This window comes from Oncorhynchus clarkii, chromosome 24 (assembly GCF_045791955.1).
Source record: "Oncorhynchus clarkii lewisi isolate Uvic-CL-2024 chromosome 24, UVic_Ocla_1.0, whole genome shotgun sequence".
NCBI classification, from domain to species: Eukaryota; Metazoa; Chordata; class Actinopteri; order Salmoniformes; family Salmonidae; genus Oncorhynchus; species Oncorhynchus clarkii.
This window is the reverse complement of record NC_092170.1, coordinates 14,212,549-14,232,888: the sequence shown is the minus strand read 5'-3', so window position 1 is coordinate 14,232,888 and position 20,340 is coordinate 14,212,549. Positions and strand designations below refer to the sequence as shown.

The window sequence follows — 20,340 nt, the reverse complement described above, 5'->3', positions numbered from 1 at the left end:
GACAGACCTATTTTGAATTGAACGGTCAATATTGAATGGTCAATACTCTGAGATGGATCATAAATATACATTGGAAGAGAAACCCAGTCCTCTAGGTCTAGTCCCGCAGGTGACAAAAGCACACATGTTAAACGTAGAATATCACATATGCCTGGAAATACATTTTTACTCATTATTTTCTTACATTTTTCACTTGATTTGATCATACTGTACATGTGTGTTCATGTCTACACATGTTATTTCTGGCATGTGTTTTTGTTTCTTTTGTAAGTGTGTGTATCGAGCTCCTTTCTGTTATCTGAATCAGGCTATTCTGAATGCTCCTCGCTCTCCATTAACTCCGGACAACAGCGATTTCATGTTCAGACATGCCAACTGTAGGCCAGCCTGGTGTTGCAACAAGTGGTCTTATCGTTGGGGTGCACGTCCTTGTGTTAAATTAAAAACAAAAGTATCTTTGAACGCACTGAGATATTTTACACGAGAGATTACACAAGGACGGGGCCGATAAAACAACAGTCCCCTTCATTTTCAATGGAGGGAAGTGAAGTGGGCTGTTGGGCAATGCAAGCATGGGTGAGGGAGCGGGTGCGGGACAAAAGTTAGGGAAAGCTGAACTTTATGCAAATACTCCACGATATCGCGACACTATTACCAGTCAAACCTCACTATAGCATCCAGCCTCTATTGGATTGGCTGTTTACACATAGCACTACCTAGCCTGCTTTCTAGCTTGTTAGCACCCATATGAGGGCCAAGATAGCGTGGTTATCCAAATTATTGTGTTATGTGGAAATGCACTGTTACAGGGGAATTTTACAATATAAGCAGCACTCGTATAGCCACGCTAGCTTCGCCCTCGTGTGGGTGCTATCAAGCAAGCTAGGTAGTGCTACAGTGCCTTGCGAAAGTATTCGGCCCCCTTGAACTTTGCGACCTTTTGCCACATTTCAGGCTTCAAACATAAAGATATAAAACTGTATTTTTTTGTGAAGAATCAACAACAAGTGGGACACAATCATGAAGTGGAACGACATTTATTGGATATTTCAAACTTTTTTAACAAATCAAAAACTGAAAAATTGGGCGTGCAAAATTATTCAGCCCCTTTACTTTCAGTGCAGCAAACTCTCTCCAGAAGTTCAGTGAGGATCTCTGAATGATCCAATGTTGACCTAAATGACTAATGATGATAAATACAATCCACCTGTGTGTAATCAAGTCTCCGTATAAATGCACCTGCACTGTGATAGTCTCAGACGTCCGTTAAAAGCGCAGAGAGCATCATGAAGAACAAGGAACACACCAGGCAGGTCTGAGATACTGTTGTGAAGAAGTTTAAAGCCGGATTTGGATACAAAAATATTTCCCAAGCTTTAAACATCCCAAGGAGCACTGTGCAAGCAATAATATTGAAATGGAAGGAGTATCAGACCACTGCAAATCTACCAAGACCTGGCCGTCCCTCTAAACTTTCAGCTCATACAAGGAGAAGACTGATCAGAGATGCAGCCAAGAGGCCCATGATCTACAGCTGAGGTGGGAGACTCTGTCCATAGGACAACAATCAGTATATTGCACAAATCTGGCCTTTATGGAAGAGTGGCAAGAAGAAAGCCATTTCTTAAAGATATCCATAAAAAGTGTTGTTTAAAGTTTGCCACAAGCCACCTGGGAGACACACCAAACATGTGGAAGAAGGTGCTCTGGTCAGATGAAACCAAAATGGAACTTTTTGGCAACAATGCAAAACGTTATGTTTGGCGTAAAAGCAACACAGCTGAACACACCATCCCCACTGTCAAACATGGTGGTGGCAGCATCATGGTTTGGGCCTGCTTTTCTTCAGCAGGGACAGGGAAGATGGTTAAAATTGATGGGAAGATGGATGGAGCCAAATACAGGACCATTCTGGAAGAAAACCTGATGGAGTCTGCAAAAGACCTGAGACTGGGACGGAGATTTGTCTTCCAACAAGACAATGATCCAAAACATAAAGCAAAATCTACAATGGAATGGTTCAAAAATAAACATATCCAGGTGTTAGAATGGCCAAGTCAAAGTCCAGACCTGAATCCATTCGAGAATCTGTGGAAAGAACTGAAAACTGCTGTTCACAAATGCTCTCTATCCAACCTCACTGAGCTCGAGCTGTTTTGCAAGGAGGAATGGGAAAAAATGTCAGTCTCTCGATGTGCAAAACTGATAGAGACATACCCCAAGCGACTTACAGCTGTAATCGCAGCAAAAGGTGGCGCTACAAAGTATTAACTTAAGGGGGCTGAATAATTTTGCACGCCCAATTTTTCAGTTTTTGATTTGTTAAAAAAGTTTGAAATATCCAATAAATGTCGTTCCACTTCATGATTCTTCACAAAAAAATACAGTTTTATATCTTTATGTTTGAAGCCTGAAATGTGGCAAAAGGTCGCAAAGTTCAAGGGGGCCGAATACTTTCGCAAGGCACTGTACGTATCAACAGCCATTGTCAACCAATCTAGTAGGGTCTGGAAGCTATGGTGGTCTTCGTTTGGTCACTCGCGTTGCGATATAGCAGAGGACTTGCATAAGGTTCAGCTTTCCCCAACTTCAGTCCTGCCCTGTTTAGCTCCCTCGCCCATGCTCGCTTCGCTCAACGATCCCTCGCCCATTCCGCTTCTCTTTTCTCCCATTGAAATTGAATGGCTTTAGATGTTTCACCGCGCAATGCCACTCTATATTTAACAGCGGCCGTTGCTCTACATTTCCTCACTATGTTTGGTTGGTGACACCGGTAATTCTATTGGTATATTTACATTTGAGATAAATGTTGTACCATTGCAGATATTCCATTCTGCTATAGTCAGTGACTGCAGTTATCATTATGGATGTTGTTTGATGTCTAAATGCTACCTGTTTGATTAGGTGCCAAGGGTTTAGCCCGTTTTGTGTCTGTTCAGGCTAAATGGAACTGGTTTGCTCTGTGTACTCAGACCCTCCAAACAAGACTGACAGATCCTGTTTAACAATGCAAGTCGAACTTTTCGTTCCTCCTTGTGTTTACCATTACCCCAGTCAGGAGGATAAATGAGGATAAGTGTACTCAGATTCAGCCTGGTTATTTCGGGAGTGACATTTTTCACGTCTCTGAGGCGGTGTCTGTCTGGCTTGTGTTTGACGACATTGATTGCCTGTCAACTTCAGCCTGATATGAACATGAAGGGAGGTAGAAAGAGAGAGCTAGAGAGGGGGGGAGAGAGTACGAGAGAGAGAGGGGGGGGGGATCAAATGAGCAGAGTAAGATAACTTCAGAGGGACTGTTTATAGGAATCTTGTGTTGTACCGTATGTGGGCCAATGATAGCAACCATTGATCTAGTTCTCTTTAAACACAGAGTTCAATACATTATGTAGAAGAGCTGAGATGGCTCTTAACAAGCTACATTACACTGCCTTGAATTAAACAGTGCGACAGTAAGAGAGGAGGGAAGGAAGAGCGGAGAGGAAACACAGCACACACCAGCGACTCCCCCGCCCTTTAATTGAGTTATTAAAATCATCATTTCTCAGAGGCCCAGTTCTATCAGAGAGATCGATGGGAAACACACATCTGATCATTTGAGTATGCGCACACACACAGTGTGTGAGGAATGGTCTGGTGGATGCCCTTCAGACTCTGGTATCGTCCTCCGTCCCATGCACACACACACACACACACACACACACACACACACACACACACACACACACACACACACACACACACACACACACACACAGAGAGATGAGGAAAACACATCACAGGGGTGAATTGATGAAAATAAAACAGAATGATGGGAACAGAACACAGACCAAATAGAACACGCTAGTGGACATAAGTTCAGGTTTATTATAGAACACACTAGTGGACATCAGTTCAAGTTCAGGTTTATTATAGAACACACTAGTGGACATCAGTTCAAGTTCAGGTTTATTATAGAACACACTAGTGGACATCAGTTAATTCAGGTTTATTATAGAACACACTAGTGGACATCAGTTCATTCAGGTTTATTATAGAACACACTAGTGGACATCAGATCAAGTTCAGGTTTATTATAGAACACACTAGTGGACATCAGATCAAGTTCAGGTTTATTATAGAACACACTAGTGGACATCAGATCAAGTTCAGGTTTATTGTAGAACACACTAGTGGACATCAGATCAAGTTCAGGTTTATTATAGAACACACTAGTGGACATCAGATCAAGTTCAGGTTTATTATAGAACACACTAGTGGACATCAGTTCAGGTTTATTATAGAACACACTAGTGGACATCAGATCAAGTTCAGGTTTATTATAGAACACAACTGCATATCAGGTATGAAATGTGTATTACATGGAGGAGAACTGGAGAAGAGAACACACATTGAAGAATGCTACACATGGATAGACACACACAGGATAACATAACATGACACATGAACGCACCTGTCGGTCATTACCATTAACGAGCCCACAATAATGACGCACACCTTCAGAGGAGACGCCAATGACACCGAAACGTTTGTCCCATTAACCTACCCCTAAATTAAATAAACACTAAAAATAAACCCCTTTTTAAGTGCAGACCAGCTACACAATTTTGGAATGCACACGCATCTGATTGCTGTGTAGCGTATGCATCATGGATATCTATCTACCAGTCTTGGCCGGGAGAAATGTCCAATCAGGGAAAGAGCTGTATCAGTACAGATTGGGAAATTGGAAATCAATTTAAATGAGCTGCGCTGGCAGGAGCGGATGTATGGAATGCAACACTTACATTCGCATGACTTGGGAAAAGGGTCTCTTAGAACGCAATCACTTCCACTAAGAGGGATATGTACATATAATGGACACAATCATATGATTACACGGCTTGAGTGGAGACTGGAACAATTAATGTGGATGAAAGTCAATTTGCCGCCTGAATGTAATGACCGTGAGATAAAACAACAGCAGTGGCTAGATTAGATGCCTCCCAGTCCCACTCTCTGTGTCGATAGGAACATCTCTGCATGGTGAGGAAGAGGGGGAGACGGACAGACGGACAGAGGGGGATGGGTGGACAGACGAACAGACACAGACAGATGACAGACAGGATGATGTGTGTAATAGCCCACACTGGTTCCCAGGATCCCCTGACAGAGCAGCTCCTTATCGCTTGTCTATTGAAGACACATCAATAGACAAGCCAAGGAGGGAGGTGGAAACTGATCAAGGAAGCAGCGATAAGGAGCCACCTTGGAGGCGACAACACGCATGCAGATATGGAATTAATTTAATATTTATAATTAAGCAGTCTATTAAGGGTGAGACAACCCCATTTTCACGTGTTGGAGATAGCCCTGGTTTTATGGATGCGATTCAGAGATATCTTCTCCCCTGAAACTCATACATACAGTACACACACCCACACACACACATCTTCAGGGACTAGACACAACAACTCCTCTCTGAGGAGTAAGGAAAGAAAAGTGGATAAGACCACAATCCTGATCGGCCCCTTAAAATATACATTTTGATCAATAAATACACACATACGCATGCACGCACGCACGCACGCACACACACACACACACACACACACACACACACACACACACACACACACACACACACACACACACACACACACACACACACACACATATAAATGTACACAGACAACACACACATAGCCACACACAAACACTGACAAAGTCATCAACATATCCAGGCTGGATGCATGAGAATGGGGTGTTAGGGGAGGACGGAGATGGAAGAGCTGATGAGGAGTGATTGGGAGGGAAGGAGCAGAAAAGGGGAGTGAGAACCTGGGAGAAAGGGAAGAGGGAATGGAGAGGAAGAGGGATGGCTGGGGTGATGGAAAATGCGAGAGTGAGAAAATGATCATATGGTCTATCAAAATGCAAAATGGAGCGGTTGGGACTATTCCCCTGGTGCCATTAGCCAGTGGAGAGCTGCTTTGGTAAACATATGGTGAGAGAGAGAGGAAGGGCAGACCTGCATGGTTTCACACAGTGGAGAGCCTGGCTCTCACAGTGATCAAAGACTGAGTGAGCTCAGTCATTTAGCTCAAACCAGTCTTCCACAATATGCTAATCAAATGGAACGTGAGTGAGCACTGCATTGACAGAAGTGCTGGGGAAAGACTGGCGGAAGGTGTGTGTGTGTGTGTGTGTGTGTGTGTGTGTGTGTGTGTGTGTGTGTGTGTGTGTGTGTGTGTGTGTATGTGTGTGTGTGTGTGTGTGTGTGTGTGTGTGTGTGTGTGATGACTGAATGCTCCACTGAGCTCAGCTTCATCAGTCTGAGAGTCTGAGAACACACTTCAGTCATCTGCCTGCCATTCGAGAAACGTTGTTACACATGTTATTAAGGCAATAACCCGCTCAGTCAGTGTAGCGGAGTGAACAAACACACACACACACACACACACACACACACAAACACACACACAGAGACACACACAGGGAGCAACACATTCCCAAGTCCGATGACAAGGTGCAGCAGGCAGGCGGACGGCAAGGGGAGATGAGATGTATGTGTTTGCGGTCCGCTGACGGGTTATTAAGACTCAATCCTGAAGCACTTCAGCTGGTGCAGACGACAGTCAGCAGAGTGGAGTCCCACAGGGAAACGGAGACGTTACTCAGCAGAGTGGATTCCCACAGGGAAATGGAGACGTTACTCAACAGAGTGGAGTCCCACAGGGAAATGGAGACGTTACTGAGCAGAGTGGAGTCCTACAGGGACATGGAGACGTTACTCAACAGAGTAGAGTCCTACAGGGAAACGGAGATGTTACTCAGCAGAGTGGAGTCCTACAGGGAAATGGAAACGTTACTCAACAGAGTGGAGTCCCACAGGGAAATGGAGACGTTACTCAGCAGAGTGGAGTCCTACAGGGAAATGGAGACGTTACTCAGCAGAGTGGAGTCCCACAGGGAAATGGAGACGTTACTCAGCAGAGGGGAGTCCCACAGGGAAATGGAGACGTTACTCAGCAGAGTGGAGTCCTACAGGGACATGGAGACGTTACTCAACAGAGTAGAGTCCTACAGGGAAACGGAGATGTTACTCAGCAGAGTGGAGTCCTACAGGGAAATGGAAACGTTACTCAGCAGAGTGGAGTCCTACAGGGAAATGGAGACGTTACTCAGCAGAGTGGAGTCCCACAGGGAAATTGAGATGATACTCAGCAGAGTGGAGTCCCACAGGGAAATGGAGACGTTACTCAGCAGAGTGGAGTCCTACAGGGACATGGAGACGTTACTCAACAGAGTAGAGTCCCACAGGGAAATGGAGACGTTACTGAGCAGAGTGGAGTCCTACAGGGACATGGAGACGTTACTCAGCAGAGTGGAGTCCAAAGGGGAAACGGAGACAGCAGTCAGCAAAGTGGAATCCCACGGGGAAACGGAGATGTTACTCAGCACAGTGGAGTCCCACGGGGAAACGGAGACGTTACTCAACAGAGTAGAGTCCCACAGGGAAATGGAGACGTTACTGAGCAGAGTGGAGTCCTACAGGGACATGGAGACGTTACTCAACAGAGTGGAGTCCTACAGGGAAATGGAGATGATACTCAGCAGAGTGGAGTCCCACAGGGAAATGGAAACGTTACTCAGCAGAGTGGAGTCCTACAGGGAAATGGAGATGATACTCAGCAGAATGGAGTCCCACAGGGAAATGGAGACGTTACTCAGCAGAGTGGAGTCCTACAGGGAAATGGAAACGTTACTCAGCAGAGTGGAGTCCCACAGGGAAATGGAAACGTTACTCAGCAGAGTGGAGTCCTACAGGGAAACGGAGATGATACTCAGCAGAGTGGAGTCCTACAGGGAAATGGAAACGTTACTCAGCAGAGTGGAGTCCTACAGGGAAATGGAGATGATACTCAGCAGAGTGGAGTCCCACAGGGAAATGGAGACGTTACTCAGCAGAGTGGAGTCCTACAGGGAAATGGAGACGTTACTCAGCAGAGTGGAGTCCTACAGGGAAATGGAGATGATACTCAGCAGAGTGGAGTCCTAAAAGGGAAATGGAGACGTTACTCAGCAGAGTGGAGTCCTACAGGGAAATGGAGATGATACTCAGCAGAGTGGAGTCCTACAGGGAAATGGAGATGATACTCAGCAGAGTGGAGTCCCACAGGGAAATGGAGATGTTACTCAGCAGAGTGGAGTCCTACAGGGAAAGGGAGAAGTTACTCAGCAGAGTGGAGTCCCACAGGGAAATGGAGAAGTTACTCAACAGAGTGGAGTCCCACAGGGAAATGGAGAAGTTACTCAACAGAGTGGAGTCCAACGGGGAAACGGAGACAGCAGTCAGCAAAGTGGAATCCCACGGTGAAACGGAGATGTTACTCAGCACAGTGGAGTCCCGCGGGGAAACGGAGACTGCACTCAGCAGCGTGGAGTCCCACGCGGTAACACAGACTGCACTCAGCAGCGTGGAGTCCCACGCGGTAACACAGACTGCACTCAGCAGCGTGGAGTCCCACGCGGTAACACAGACTGCACTCAGCAGCGTGGAGTCCCACGCGGTAACACAGACTGCACTCAGCAGCGTGGAGTCCCACGCGGTAACACAGACTGCACTCAGCAGAGTGGAGTCCCACGCGGTAACACAGACTGCACTCAGCAGAGTGGAGTCCCACGCGGTAACACAGACTGCACTCAGCAGAGTGGAGTCCCACGGGGGAAACGGAGAAACGATAATGTACTTCTGAAATATGACCCCCTCCTTCACACATTATAGGCTTTTATAGTCGATGTCACTACCATACCAACTCCACTAGGCAGAATTTCATTAATCCTGTAAACTCACTAACTACATGTTCAATGGGATATAGTGGACCAGTGCTCTACCTACACCCTTCAAAGGATTCTTCCAGGTTCATTCTGAAATCCATCTATACAACACAAGACACCGCGATAACCTTCACCCTCCCCACTGCCGCACCTCACATAATTCTCAGTCAGATACAGAGGTACCATACTCTGGAATTGTTATCTTATCATTTAAATTAGTGAATAGTATTCTAAGCAGGTCCTCCTTGTCTTGGCTGTATAAACATCCTCTGGTCGCTGTAGGGGCTAGAGGTTACTGATTTCTTCACATTTTACAAAATACAACTGTCAAATCAAATAGTTTGAGTCTAGCCGGCTGCTGATTGGAACGATTAGGAATTATTTTTGAGTGGATTAATGCTGTGGGTAACTAACACCAGTCTGTAGTTGCTAAGACTGTACAATGTTAGGAGATCCTATAGCCCACTATCCTATCCTGCAGGAGTGTAAAGAAGGCTACAAAAAAACATCATTGATCTAGAATGAGAGTTGTGAACAACCAAGTAGCCTATATATCTGAAAACTAACAAAGTGAACAGGGACGAAAAGCACAACATGTGATCACCACACTGACAGCGTGAGTATAACATAGCACAGCGTTAGAAGATACGGGATTGGGCTGTGCTTTCAGGCGTTCGTTCTCAATAATCCCCCAAGCCTAATAAAGCGCTGCACTATATCATTGGCATTACATATTCACGAGCTGCGCGCGGCCAGGTGGATTTGTTGTAGGCTGACACACGCACACGGACACACGCACGGACACACACGCACCGACACACACAGACAAATAGATCAAGCGTTGAAAGTTGTTTCTTCCGCTGTGTGTCAGACTGTCAACTTTGGTGTGAGTCTTGTGACTATTATTCCTGCGCAGCATATAGACTTGTTTAGGCAAGAGCTGTTCCCATTAATTTGGGGTTAATCACCAGGATCATTTTCAATAGAAGATAAAATGTGCCTTCTCTCCCATGAACCAAAAGTGGTGAAACTCTGCTGGTAACCCTCATGTAACACCTATGCACAAATAGGCCTAGGTTATCTCTTTAGATGCACTAAATGAATCAGATTGTATTCAGAGATTTAATTAAGGAGTTAGAGGTCGTCTGCATTTGCCTTTTCTCGACTGGAACATGTTGTTTGGAGTGTGGAGGTTGGTGGACAGGATTTTAAGGAGACCTTTTTACAGCTGCGGCTGGCAGACGGAGAAAAGTGCCAGCACACGACTCGAAATCAACGATGAATGACACACGGAATTGATTCAGTCTACGGTATTATTTGAATTGGCTGGTAGACAGTTCATTAAATGACAGTTGGAAGACAATGAAAGTATGAGTGCGAGAGATAGAGTGAGAGAGACTACAGACACGGGGCTTCGCTGTCCATGGTGCTGAAAGAACAGCTCCCAGCCTTAATTGAGCTGGTTGGGTTTTTGTAACTTGGTGCAACTGAGTGCTAGATTGGAAGACTTTCAGCTTCACTGTAGGCTACCTTTTGCACAGTAGACAGCTGTTGAAGGAGACTAAAATTATGTTCTAGTAGTGGAAGGCTTTTCTGTGTGCCCAGAGACCACTCTTAACACATTATCAATCCCAGCAATGCTCAAATCACCTGAAATCTGCCAACGGAAGTTCATACACACAAAACGACCCAGAACAATAATTAACAAAAATGCATTTCAAAATCATAGAACTACCATAGGTAGGTTACAGAATAATCGTAAACATGGCGTAAGTCATTAACGCATAGGCTACAATGTAATATTTTAACGATTGACGTAAATGCATTTGAAACAGCAACGTGACTGCTGGATACTGATGTGTAGCCTACCTGGTTGATGCACAGGGCAAAACGCTTCCTTTCCCGCGCGCCAGCCAGACTCCTGCCACGCAGCCCCGTGCCTTCCCCTTGATACATGTTCCTGGAATGACACAAGCCAAAGTTATGCCAATTAGCCTAATGTCCAAATTTTCACTGTAAAATAGAGATGTCTCCGAGTGAGAAGCAGCTGACTATAGTAGGTCTCTCCATATAGGTGCTGGCAAAAACCTATAGAGCTTGTTCTGCTCGCTAGAGCTTGATGTAGGATTCCATTACTCAAACTAAATTGAAACAGAATACGTCACTTATCAAACATGCATGACGCATCAACAGCCTATAATATGATTGACTAACCGATAATTGCCGGTCCTCAACATATGCCACGGTCAGATAGAGAGACAGCAGCGGAGAGTGCAGTAGAGTAGCCCCACTGTCAGAAAGAGCCGACTTGGGAATTGTTCTCTCATCCAATAAGATGTTCGGGTCGTGTATGATAGGCTATATACTGCATGTGTGTCGTGGCAAAGGGGGAGTAATTTAGTCCTGTAATCAACATAAATCACTAGTTTGTTAGCTCTCTCTGCAAAGCATGGCGGGAAAATATATATTACCTCACTTACGGCTAACCGGGAAGGAATTTACAATCCTCATGTGCCGCCAGTGGACCTTCAGTCGCGAGTCATGGAGTCAGACATGGGAGATGAATATGCTGGGCACATAGATTGAATACCATGTATTTATTTGACAATAGAATACTGATGAAGGTTTAGGCTTGTCTGAGGTGTCCTTGTTTGTGGCCATTATTGTTTTTCTTCCGAAAAGTCCTCATGAAAATCAAAGCACATTGATGATTACATTTTGTCAATGTAATGACAGCAAAACGCTGCAGTATATTGTGTCATGTATGACAGTGCCCAACCCTATAAATCGGCGGCACAGATAGAACAAGGAGCCAGATGTTTCACCGGATGTATTAATCTGAAGCATCCGGTTGGAATCTCCGGCAGTGGGAGAGTATGGCGCGAGAGGGAACTGGAAACACTTTCTGCTGATTTTCTCAATGAAGAAAAGCCCGAACTGAATAGTTTTCTGTTCCCCAAAAATATACTACGAAACAGTTTGCACTAAGTTTTGTAGACGTGGCCCTTTGCCAAAGTTTTAAAATTGCGTTGTTTACAAGGGCGAGTTGAGTTCTTACACACACACACTTCACATAAATATTCAAATACATGCCAGAACGCCAATAGGATCTCGCTAGCTAGTGCTTGGCGCTGCCCACCTCCTTGCTTGTTCAACCCACTATAATGAATTAGCTCCCATTGAGAGGAACTATCTTGGGTTAGTTATAAATATATTTGTAGGCGGCTTGAGATGGTCTGAGTAGACTGACCTTCTGTGGGTCTCCAACAGTAAGTAGCCAGATATGTTATTATCAGTGGCATTAACTTGGAAACAATGTAATTCCTCATCAGTTTAGCTTATTGGCTTAGCCTTTTAAAAGTAGCTTAGTGTGATTTTATTGATCAAGGCAGGTCAGTTATGTTAGGTTTTACCTAACTTAAACCAGGTAAGCAAAGTGGACAAAAGCAGGTAAGGTACATCTGTTACAGAGCAGCCAGTAGCTGGAGTCAAGGAGTTGTGTGTGTCTGCCGTCACAACCATGGCATCTTCAGGGACTAGACACAACAGCTCCTCTCTGATGAGTAAGGTAAGAAAAGTGGGTATGACCACCACCACCACCACCATTGGCCTCTAAAAATGTGCACCATCCTACTCAGTGAATTTCATAAAAACAAAAACAATGAAATGTTACAAAAGTTATCCTTTTTAGATCACCGAATAACTGATTAAAACACCCTATTTTGTAACGAAGGTAGCCTCAACAGCACTCTCTAGCACCATGGTGTAGCCAGGGGACGACTATTTTCTGTTCTCCTCTAGGTACATTAACTTCAATACAAAACCTAGGAGGCTCAAGGTTCTCACCCCCTTCCATAGACTTACACAGTAATTATCAAATCAAATCAAATTGTATTTGTCACATTCACTGAATACAACAGGTGTAGATCTTACCGTGAACTGCTTACTTACAAGCCCTTAACCAACAAGCCCTTATCTCACTGATCATCCCCAAAGCCAACACCTCATTTGGTCGCCTTTCCTTCCAGTTCTCTGCTGCCAGTGAGTGGAACGAATTGCAAAAATCGCTGAAGTTGGAGACTTTTATTTCCCTATTTCTGCTAAATTGTAATTATTTGCTCATATGGCCTATTTATTGCCTACCTCCTCATGCCTTTTGCACACACTGTATATAGACTTTATTTTTTTCTACTGTGTCATTGTGTCATTGTGTCATTGACTTGTTTATTGTGTTATTGGCTTGTTTATTGTTTACTCCATGTGTAACTCTGTGTTGTTGTCTGTGTCACACTGCTTTGCTTTATCTTGGCCAGGTCGCAGTTGCAAATGAGAACTTGTTCTCAAATAGCCTACCTGGTTAAAGAAAGGTGAAATAAATAAAATAACAAATAATGCAGTTCAATAAATAGAGTTAAGAAAGCATTTACTGAGTAAACTAAAGTAAAAAATAAAAGTAAAACAATAAAATAACAATAACGAGGCTATATACAGGGGTACGGGTACTGGTACTGAGTCAATGTGCGGGGGTACAGGTTAGTCGAGGTAATTTGTACATGTAGGTAGGGGTGAAGTGACTATGCAATGGAAATAGTCCGGGTGGCCATTTGATTAAATGTTCAGCAGTCTTTTTGGCTTCGGGGTAGAAGCTGTTCCAGGCTCCACTACAGCTCATCGATGAATGGGGGCGTGTTCAGCCCTCCTGTTCCTGTAGTCCACGATCCTGTAGTCCACAATACGACAACATTACCATAACGCTGTTTATATAATAGCCTCAGATATGAGGTTTACATCTAATTGTTGTATAAGATGAATGAGTGAGGATGATACTGTTTGTAAACTTGTGTAATGTGATTTTGAACTGTTTAATGAAGGAAACTCCAATTCCCTTTTGAGTTTAACTAAATCAAAGGACCGCCCATGAGCCCAGTTAGGGTCAGGCATCCTGGAACAGGCCCTTTTCTGCAACTCCCAAATAAAAACCCAACTTTGAGAATTTCTCAACAGACCATGTTTCCCTCAATTACGAGAGGACAAAGGTTGCAGACCAGCTTACCTCGATAAATAGAGGGCCAAGGTTTGAGTAGATGGCTGAATCTTTTAACCATACCACATGGTTAAATTCTTAGACTATCGATACCGACAGAATAAGAACAAGTCTTTGATATTAATTACTAGTCTGCAGCTAGGAATTCGGTATCATTGAACGGTATCAAGACCGACAACCGCCGAAACATCTATCCATAACGACATGAATGAATGTCACTCTGAACTATCCATTCTAACCACGACAGAGAGGGCGGACAAACTCTCCAACAGAAACAAACTTTTCAACAGAGACCCCGACGACACACTGAGCGTAAATATATATATTGATTGCAATTGTTCCCGAATGCGTGAGCGTTCATGTGCAAAGGATTAGCATTTCAAATGTTGTTATTATCAACTTTGTGTTGTCTTATCTCAGTCGACCCCCACTTCCCTTTTGTACACCAAGCTGCCATGCCGGTTTAGCCCACTAGGGCACATTCCCCTATCATTTCTTGTAACCATATTTACTTTGTTTGTTTGTGTGTGCACTTCTGTGATTGTTTGGTTAGTAATAAATAAATGATTTAAGACAATTGATGTATGGATGACCCATAGTGAAGACTGGGTTCGTGCAGATAACCAACAATTTACAACGTTTGGAATGAGACTAACGTGAGATAAAATAAAGAATAAGTCATTCATTCAAAAGACTATTGATCAGATATGAAAATATCTGAAAAGTTATATTAGGAAAATTATAACTTTGTAATCTGAATATTTTCCTTGGTACCCGACTTCCTAGTTAATTACAGTTACATGATTAATCAGTTTAACCGCGTAATACTAATTACAGAGAATCTTTGATAAAAACGAAAAATCTTCATTTAATGATAGTAAAGACACGACACAGACTGAAAGCAAAACAGATTAAATCAATTTTCTACACACAATACCCCATCATGACAAAGTGAAAACATGTTTTTAGGAATTTTTGCTGATTTATTGAAAATTAAATATGGAAATATCTCATTTACATAAGTATTCACACCCCAATCAATACATGATAGAATAACCTTTGGCAGCGATTACAGCTGTGAGTCTTTCTGAGTAAGTCTGGATTGTACAATATTTGCACATTATTATTTTCAAAATTCTTCAATCTCTGTCAAGTTGGTTATTGATCATTGCTAGACAGACATTTTCAAGTCTTGCCATTGATTTTCAAGCCAATTTTTGTTAAAACTGTAACTAGCCCAAATTCAATATCATGTTGCTAAGCATCTCCAGTGTATATTTCCCTTGTGTTTTAGGTTATTGTCCTGCTGGAAGGTACATTTGTCTCCCAGTGTCTGTTGGAAAGCAGACTGAACCAGGTTTTCCTCTAGGATTTTGCCTGTGCTTAACTCTATTCCATTTATTTTTTTCATTAAAAAAACTCCCTCATCCTTGTCAGTGACAAGCATACCCATAACATGATGCAGCCACCACCATGCTTGAAAATATGAAGAGTGGTACTCAGTGATGTGTTGTGTTGGATTTACCCCAAACATAATGCTTTCTATTCAGGACATAAAGTTAATTTCCTTGCCAATTGTTTTTTTTTTTCAGTTTACTTTAGTGCCTTATTGAAAACAGGATGCATATCTTGGAATATTTTTTATTATGTACAGGCTTCCTTCTTTTCAACCTGTCATTTAGGTTAGTATTGTGAGTAACTACAATGTTGTTGAGCCATCCTCAGTTTTCTCCTATCACAGCCATTAAACTCTGTAACTGTTTTAAAGTCACCATTGGCCTCATGGTGAAATCCCTGATTGGTTTTCCTTCCTCTCCGGCAACTGAGTTTGTAGTGACTGGGTGTATTGATACAACATCAAATCAAATCAAATGGTATTAGTCACATGCGCCGAATACAACTTAACTTACAGTTAAGAGCACCTAACCGACAGTGCAGTTTAAAAAAATATGGATAAGAATAAGAGATAAAAGTAACAAGTAATTAAAGAGCAGCAGTAAAAAAATAACAATATATACAGGGGGGTGCCGGTACAGAGTCAATGTGCAGGGGCACCAGTTATTTGAGGTATTATGTACATGTAGGTAGAGTTAATTAAAGTGACTCTGCATAGATGACAGCAGAGAGTGGCAGTGGTGTGGAGAGGGGTGGCGGCAATGTGAATAGTCTGGGTAGCCATTTGTCCAGATGTACAGCAGTCTTATGGATTGGGGGTAGAAGCTGTTTAAAAGCCTCTTGGACCTAGACTTGGCGTTCCGGTACCACTTTCCGTGTGGTAGCAGAGAGAACAGTCTATGACTGGGTGGCTGGAGTCTTTGATAATTTTTTGGGCCTTCCTCTGACATCGCCTAGTATAGAGGTCCTGGATGCTTGGCTCCAGTGATGTACTGGGCCGTTCACCCTACCCTCTGTAGTGCCTTGCGGTCGGAGGCCGAGCAGTTTCCATACCAGGCAGTGATGCAATCAGTCAGGATGCTCTCGATGGTGCAGCTGTAGAACCTTTTGGGGATCCAAGGACCAATGCCAAATCGATTTAGTCTCCTGAGGGGGAATAGGTTTTGTCGTGCACGCTTCACGACTGTCATGGTGTGCTTGGACCATGTTAGTCTGTTGGGGATGTGGACACCAAGGAACTTGAAGCTCTCAACCTGCTCCACTGCAGCCCTGTTGATGAGAATGGGGGCGTGCTCGGTCCTCTTTTTCATGTAGTCCACAATCATCTCCTTTTTCTTGATCACGTGGAGGGAGAGGTTGTTGTCTTGGCACCACACGGCCAGGTCTCTGACCTCCTCCCTATAGGCTGTCTCGTTGTTATCGGTGATCAGGCCTACCACTGTTGTGTCATCTGCAAATTTAATAATGGTGTTGGAGTCGTGTCTGGCCGTGCAGTCATGAGTGAACAGAGAGTACAGAAGGGGGCTGAGCACGCACCCCTGAGGGGCCCCTGTGTTGAGGATCAGTGTGGCGGATGTGTTGTTACCTACCCTTACCACCTGTTGCGGCCCGTCAGGACGTCCAGGATCCAGTTACATCCAAAGTGTCATTAATAACTTCACCATGATCAAATGTATATTCCATTTGTATTTTTTCCACATCTACAGTACCAATAACGGCCCTACTTTGAGAGGCATTGGAAAACCTCCCTGATCTTTGTGGTTGAATCTGTGTTAAAAATTCACTGCTCAACTGAGGGACCTTACAGATAATTGTATGTGTGGGGTGCAGAGATCAGATAGTCATTCAAAAATCATGTTATACACTACTATTGCACACAGAGTCCATGCAACTTATGACTTGTTAAGCACATTTTTACTATTATTTAGGCTTAGCGTAACAAAGGGGTTATTATACTTGACTCATTTCAGCTTTTTATTTTTAATTCATTTGTAAATATTTCTAAAAACATAATTCCACTTTGACATGATGGGATATTGTGTGTAGGCCAGTGACACAGCAAAATGTGGAAAAAGTCAAGGGATGTGAATACTTCCTGAAGGCTCTGTAAATTCATTTGATCAGGTTTTTCCTTTGGCGGACCTTATTATATTTGTAAAAAAAAACGCATGAATGCAACTGTTAATTCAGGCTTAATTCAATGCAAGCTTTGGAAAACCCAAACATACACTTGTAAATCTTTTCTAAAACATAGCTTTGGACACACAGAAGTGCACCGGTTCCTCGGGGGTGTGGTACCCGATTGCTGCGCTCCAGTTCAGGACCGAAAAGCTGCCAGTTTTAACGTCTGGCTCGGTTTGGGTCCTGGTGACGATAGAGACATCACCAACCCTTGTGTTTGGCCACACCGGGTTTATCAACAACATGACTGTGTGCTATGACATGACCGACCCTGGCCAGTTCTATACTTACTTTCCTTACGACATGTTTCTGGACATTGTTGGATTCCTGGAACCTTTTATGATTACTCTGATCTGTTACTGCTCAATATGAGAGTGCTCTACATGGCTGGAAGGGACAATTCACCGGGAGAGAGGGACAGAGATTCGAAACAAGTCCATAACCAATTCTGGCAGTGTGCTTGATGTTCGTTCTGTGTTTGGTGAAACATCACATTGCACGGACAGTGTACCTGTTCATCTAAGTCTATAGGTCCAGTGACTGTAGAGTCCTCAACTTGGTGATGATCGGCTATAAGATATGAAAACCCCTTGTCAGCTTCAACAGCAGCCCAAACCCACTGCTGGACATCCTGGGTTGGACAGGCACCGGAAGCAGCTCTGGGTCCAGTTATTTAGGAGTAAGATGGTCCATCCGGTGGTGTGCAGGGTATAACCAGATATACAGTGGCAAGAAAAAGTATGTGAACCCTTTGGAATTACCTGGATTTCTGCATAAATTGGTCATAAAATTTGATCTGATCTTTATCTAAGTCACAGCAATAGACAAACACAGTCTGCTTAATCTAATAACACACAAATAATTATATGTTTCATGTCTTTATTGAACACACCGTGTAAACATTCACAGTGCAGGGTGGGAAAAGTATGTGAACCCTTGGATTTAATAACTGGTTGAGCCTCCTTTGGCAGCAATAACCTCAACCAAACGTTTTCTGTAGATCAGACCTGCACAGCGGTTAGGAGGAATTTTGGACCATTCCTCTTTACAAAACTGTTTCAGTTCAGCAATATTCTTGGGATGTCTGGTGTGAACGAATCTCGAAGTCATGCCACAGCATCTCAATTGAGTTGAGGTCAGGCCTCTGACTGGGCCACTCCAGAAGGCGTATTTTTTTCTGTTGAAGCCATTCTGTTGTTGATTTACAACTGTGTTTTGGGTCGTTGTCCTGTTGCATCACCAAATTTCTGTTGAGCTTTATTTGGCAGACAAATAGCCTTACATTCTCCTGCAAAATGTCTTGATAAACTTGGGAATTCATTTTTTCTGTCGGTGATAGCTAGCTGTTCAGGCCCTGAGGCAGCAAAGCAGCCCCAAACCATGATGCTCCCTCCACCATACTTTACAGTTGGGATGAAGTTTTGATGTTGGAGTGCAGTTTCTTTTTTCTCCACACATAGTGTTGTGTTCTTCCAAGAAACACAACTGTAGTTTCATCAGAATATTTTGCCAGTATCGCTATGGAATATCCATGTGCTCTTTTGCAAACTTCAGACGTGCAGCAATTTTTTTTTTGGACAGCAGTGGCTTCTTCCGTGCTGTCCTCCCATATACACCATTCTTTTTTAGTGTTTTACGTATCGTAGACTTGTCAACAGAGATGTTAGCATGTTCCAGAGATTTCTGTAAGTCTTTAGCTGACACTCTTGGATTCTTCTTAACCTCATTGAACATTCTGCGCTGTGCTCTTGCAGTCATCTTTGTAGGACGGCCACTCTTAGGGAGAGTAGACAATTTATAGACAATTTGTCTTAATGTGGACTGATGAACATCAAAGCTTTTAGAGATACTTTTGTAACCCTTTCCAGCTTTATGCAAGTCAACAATTCTTAATCTTAGGTCTTCTGAGATCTCTTTTGTTCACGGTATGGTTCACATCAGGCAATGCTCCATGTGAATAGCAAACTCACATTTTTATATTGCAGGGCAGCTCTAACCAACATCTCCAATCTCGTCTCATTGATTGGACTCCAGGTTAGCTGACTCCTGACTATCTTTTGGAGAAGTCATTTAGCCTAGGGGTTCACATAATTTTTCCAACCTACACTGTGAATGTTTAAATGATGTATTCAATATAGACAATAAAAATACAATAATTTCTGTGTTATTAGTTTAAGTATTTGTGTGAGTTACAGTAGATGAAGTTCAGATCATTTTTTTATCAATTTATGCAGAAATCCAGGTAATTTCAAAGGGTTCACATACTTTTTCTTGCAACTGTAATACCAACCTTCTCTGGTACTGCCAGATATCAATGACTGATTTTCTTATTTTTCTTCTCTGCAAGTCAGAAAAACAGCTATTTATTTTCTGTTAATAGGTAAATGGGCCATTTTGTTCTATGTCTTTTGGCACAGAATTGCCCATTTGTTCAGGCAGGCCTGCTTCATAGAGATGGGTCCATCTTAGCCTCTACTGGACTATACTCAGCTGCTTAGTCAAAGTGACGAGAGGTTAAAAAAACGTATTATCTGATGTGTTCTCAAGGGCTTTTGTAGCCTATTCTGGAAATGAATAATATACAGGACACCTTTTTCTCCATAGTTTTTTGTAACCACGTTTTTCCATTTCACAAACAACAACGTACAGAACTCATAACAATATCAAATCAAACACCTTCAATGTATTCAGTCACGAAGGTAATATTCTCACCTGTAGGCATGTTCAACAAAAGGTAGTTCATTCAAATTCACAGAGGTACTCTAACATTGACTTACATATCGTATCGCAGATAAATAGTGCCCTCTGGTGTTGACACAGTTGAAAAACATATCCACATTGCTGAGACACATGCAGACAACAAAAAAACACTCAGAGACTTCACACTTACAGGGCATGGA

General features: G+C 43.1%; 1 protein-coding gene and 1 pseudogene across 1 annotated transcript in view; one reads left to right on the top strand and one right to left on the bottom strand.

Moving 5' to 3' along the window:
• Window positions 1-11,057, bottom strand: part of LOC139382290 (IQCJ-SCHIP1 readthrough transcript protein-like) — a 331,185-nt gene extending 320,128 nt beyond the window's left edge. Inside the window, exons 1-2 of the mRNA XM_071126172.1 lie at window positions 11,035-11,057; window positions 10,690-10,780 (exon numbers count right to left, since the gene is read on the bottom strand). Of these exons, the coding sequence (XP_070982273.1) occupies window positions 10,690-10,780; window positions 11,035-11,057 (114 nt within the window). The remainder of the gene's footprint in view (window positions 1-10,689; window positions 10,781-11,034) is intronic.
• A 1,948-nt stretch (window positions 11,058-13,005) lies between these two features.
• Window positions 13,006-19,206, top strand: LOC139382247 (P2Y purinoceptor 3-like; annotated as a pseudogene).
• Window positions 19,207-20,340: the final 1,134 nt, after the last annotated feature.